A 4407-nucleotide genomic window follows, 5' to 3' on the forward strand; every position below is an offset into this window, starting at 1 on the left:
AATGACGGATAGAACAATGTAAAAATCATTTTTGATTCACGCAGCATTTTCTTTCATTTGGAACTCATTTATGATGCATAGAATTGCTGAGAATTATTTCCTTTATTATGAAAACAAGGGATATGATCGTGTTACTAATGGAATAAGGATTTAATGACGTGATTATTCAATAGTGGCAGCACGTGCAGTTCACGGACGGGTATATATGGACGCAACGCCTAATATGGGCATTGGAAGGAAAACGTCTGAAGCGGCATACTTACACCAAAAGTGTGATAAAGATAGAAACAAAGGAAGCAAAAAGAAGCAAACAAAAGTGTAAGGTATCTTAGTATAACTTATAGATTACAAGTTGCACGAGGAATGTGTACATTGTAATATAAACTGTCGGTCAGGAGTGCTAAAATACCAACTAGATTAAAAAGTGGCATAAAAATACAACGTCGAAGGTATTAACAAAACCATTGTTTGCCGGATTTTAAGTCAACTGGAACCTACAAGAATTTAAGAGAAAATGAAAAGGGAAGTATCCTTATCAATATTCTGCTGTTATTTTTTTCTGTCACGTGATTCTCCGCGTGTCCGGTAGTATTGAAGATATAACTCGTTTGATGAGCGACATATTCGCCAATTATAGCAGAGAAATTAGACCTGTTAGGAACCAAAATGACCAGTTGATGATTAACACTTCATTTTCATTCTTCTCTATTCACGAAGTCGATGAAGTAGCTGGATCTATATGTTTAACGGGCGGACTTATCATGGTTTGGGAGGATTTCAGGTTGTCATGGCAACCCGAGGAGTATGGCGGGATAAAGGAAATACTGGTAAATTCATCAAGTGTTTGATCGCCGAAAATATTCTTAATGTCCTCGATGGCAGACATGGAGAAGTTAGATCTGGAAGATTTTGACGTGAAGATAAATTACGCGGGTTTACTAGATGTGCTTCCAGGAAAGCTGATCAAATCCACCTGTACAGTGGACATGACAAACTTCCCAACTGACTACCAGACATGTAACATAGTCTTCGTTCCTTGGAGTTACTTGCCAAGTGAGGCCCAGCTGACAGAATTGTTAGAGGATATTATGATCGTCGGTGAAAATGGAGAATGGGACATCAGCGGTACACCGCCCAGTATGAATAAGAGTGATCCTTATCGCACGAATGCCGCTGTCTACAAATTAGTTTTGAAAAGGAAGTCTGCTTACTACATCATCTCAATGGTCGTACCTGTGTATATCCTTTGTTTCCTCAACCCGTTCGTGTTTCTGCTACCCGCCTCGTCAGGGGAGAGAATTTCCTACACCATCACCATGTTCCTGTCTCTGGCGGTTTATATGACACTTGTCGGGGATAACATGCCCAAGGTATCGGAGCCAATGGCAGGCATCTCTTTTAATTACTTTCTGCTCGTATCAATGATGTTCAGCTGTGCCTTGACGATACTGACAATATTTTCGCTCCGCTGGCATACTAGAAAGGACGCAAGTCAATTTCCGAAATGGCTGAAACGTCTTGTGTTTCTGTACACAAGAAAAGAAGAGAAGAGGCGGACAACGAACCAAGAAAATGAGAGTTGTTCAGAACAGAACGTAGATTAATGCTATCACATCAGCAATGATACTATATCTCAGGAACAAGGGGAGATAACTTGTGACATGGATATATCTAGTGATCCGAACATGGAGGATATAACAGCGTTCATTGATAATGCTCTGTTTTGGATATCGGAATTAGCCGTTTTCGGTCTGATTTTTGGATTTACGTATGGATATCACAGATAAATTTACTTTACACCATACAAACATTTTATTAGTACAGTTTGTACCTAACCGTTTCAGGTTATTAAAAAAGAATGTGTTAAAAAGTGTTATTGCAGCATTTATGTTGAGGAATCATGTTAAGCAATGACATTGGTTCAGAATAATATATCATAATCTTATAATTGTAAAAATATCTAATAATATCTAAAATGTTACTTTTACATGACAGTTATCTGAAAGCATTTGCAAATGAAATAAAAGATGAATGTTTCTATGGGATTTCAACTTCATATTTTCATGTTCAGAATAAAACATAATATCGACATAATGACATAATCATAGTATGAATGTTAAATCGATGTGGGTTTTTCAACTGTGATCTGTGGAGTGTCTTCCCTAGGGCGGATATATATCAACATCTGTAGCTATGTACTTCGACTTTGCATTCAGTGTTTAGAGTCTGATAAGTCAAAGTTTTTTCCTCTACATTAAATATTTCAATTGACTCATTTATATTTTTTTATTTCGTTATTTTTTATTTACGTCAAAAAAGAAACATACCACAAGCACAGGCAGTGGTTGTTTTATTCTCATATACCGTATGGACTGGTTGGTTTCAGTAAATTTCATGAGTTTCATGTTAAACTATCAGCCAGACCGTCCCAAAGCTTGGTGGTTCAAAACAAAAAGTGTCTGCGCCAAAGAGATGATCTCGATTGTTGAAGAAATACCATTTTAGAATTCCCACTGTTGTTGTGGTGTCAATGTCGTTATATCCACCCCGGACTATGTCATAGCATAAATGAAGGCCCACAGATGAGACAGGTAGTTTGGTCTTTTGATGTACATTGTATAGTTTTGGAGTTTGTGTGATCGCTCTTTGTATTCTTCAAAGGAAGTGTCTATAGACCTGCTATTGGTCAGTTGTTTTCTCCTGAAATGCCTTAAGTTTTGCTATGACATAATGTAAGGGAGTATACAATGACATTTATAATACTTAAGGTGGTAATCTCACATTCCCCAAAAAATTCCCGTAATTCAATATTCTGTATACTATAAAGTAAATATGTTGTTATGCATCTTCTGTTAAAGTTTCGAAGAAATTTAATCAGTCATTTTTTCTAAATCGAAATTCAAATTTCTCATTTTTGAGTGGTTTCTACACATGAATCAAAGTACTGTAAGTACTGAAGCCCTTAAGCCTTTGTGTTCATGATTTAATAAGGTGAAGAGCTTTACAATTTGGCAATGTTGTGAGAATTAAATTAGTGTAACATTGGTATAATAAATTAGAAAACTACAAAATATCTTAATACAGAAATATATGGTCTGAGTAATATAATGACACGGTTTGTCAAACAGGATTGCCTCCATATCAAATCTTTTCACAATATAACTGACAAGTTTTTGCCTATAAGAGATAACCTTGAGTTTTTTCTGAATAAGTTTAGTCTTCGCATATAATGCTTGTAAAAGTTTAAGTAGTAAATCAATATTTGTTTTTTTTTTTCTTTCCCTTTGTGCCAAGACATGACAAGACAAAAAAAAACCTAAGGGCCTTAACGGTCATCTACTACCTTGGCAATAGTCGTATAGAAAATTAAAATATTCAGGCACATTCCAGCCAAACCACATTGATAGAACTTTATAAGTTCAAATTTTGTATTCAAGATGGCGTCTGTTGCGACCATTTTGGATTTCGGATCGACTAGGACTATTTCAGGCAAGTTTCAGCCAAATCGCAGCGGTAGAACTTGAGAAGTTCAAATGTGTTTTCAAGAGTCTTTTATTGTTATTTCAAAGAAAATCTTACTTAATCTTCCCAATACCATATATTATACATATTCTTTATCATAATAATGAAGCTAAAAGAATATATAAAAAAGGTTAAATACGTATGTAATTAGCAATAAATTGATAGTAGATAAAGTTGCAATATGTTTAGTATAAATCTAAATATATATGTATAGTAACAAGTACTATGCTATAGCTATTTCTTTCTTTTTCTTTCTCCCCTTTGTTATTGGTGGTATATTTTTGAAGTGTCATCCGGGCCATCGAGAGTGATTTGCATAAGTTGTATAACTTGTTTCGTAATCGATGTAAAAGAAATTTAAAAAAATCAAAACAACAACATTTTACCAAGACCAATAAGACGCGTCGTAAGGTACTGGTGAAACAGGTTACATTAGCGTGACGTTGACCGGCGCTAAATGCGGAATTAAAAATGTCCATTATAGAAATACAAAAATAATATATGTACCGACTTCTTTAAATATGGCATATAAGATCATAAATATAATGTATGTACAGGTATATACATGTGCATATTGTGGTCGTTTGTAACTATTCTTCGATTTCCATTGACTTATGGATTCCTTTAATGTTCTCCTTCTTTTTGAATGGTGTTTTCTGTGTAGCATAAATGAAATAAATAAAGTTCATTTATAAATATATATTTTAATTGTAACCACTGTAGTCTTGATTTGTTTAAGATTTTAAATAGAAGAGTATAAATGTTAAACCAATCATTCTCATCTAATTGAAAAAAAACATCAGTCCATTTTTCATTACCTTTGGAAAAGACGTATTCTCGCATTTAACAAATCATAGTATTTAGTAAAATTAGTCGGATAAGGTT

The 4407-nt window shown here is 34.4% G+C and overlaps 1 protein-coding gene across 1 annotated transcript; it reads left to right on the top strand.

The window, feature by feature from the left end:
• Nucleotides 1-875: 875 nt before the first annotated feature.
• LOC138308682 (neuronal acetylcholine receptor subunit alpha-9-I-like) lies at nucleotides 876-1604 on the top strand. Its single transcript, XM_069249716.1, has one exon. The coding sequence runs from the start codon at nucleotides 876-878 to the stop codon at nucleotides 1602-1604; it is 729 nt and encodes a 242-aa protein (XP_069105817.1).
• Nucleotides 1605-4407: the final 2803 nt, after the last annotated feature.

Source organism: Argopecten irradians, chromosome 15 (genome assembly GCF_041381155.1).
Source record: "Argopecten irradians isolate NY chromosome 15, Ai_NY, whole genome shotgun sequence".
NCBI lineage: Eukaryota > Metazoa > Mollusca > Bivalvia > Pectinida > Pectinidae > Argopecten > Argopecten irradians.

Coding starts and splice junctions, on each gene's coding strand:
- LOC138308682 (XM_069249716.1), top strand. CDS start 876: ATGGCAGACATGGAGAAGTTAGATCTGGAAGATTTTGACGTGAAGATA.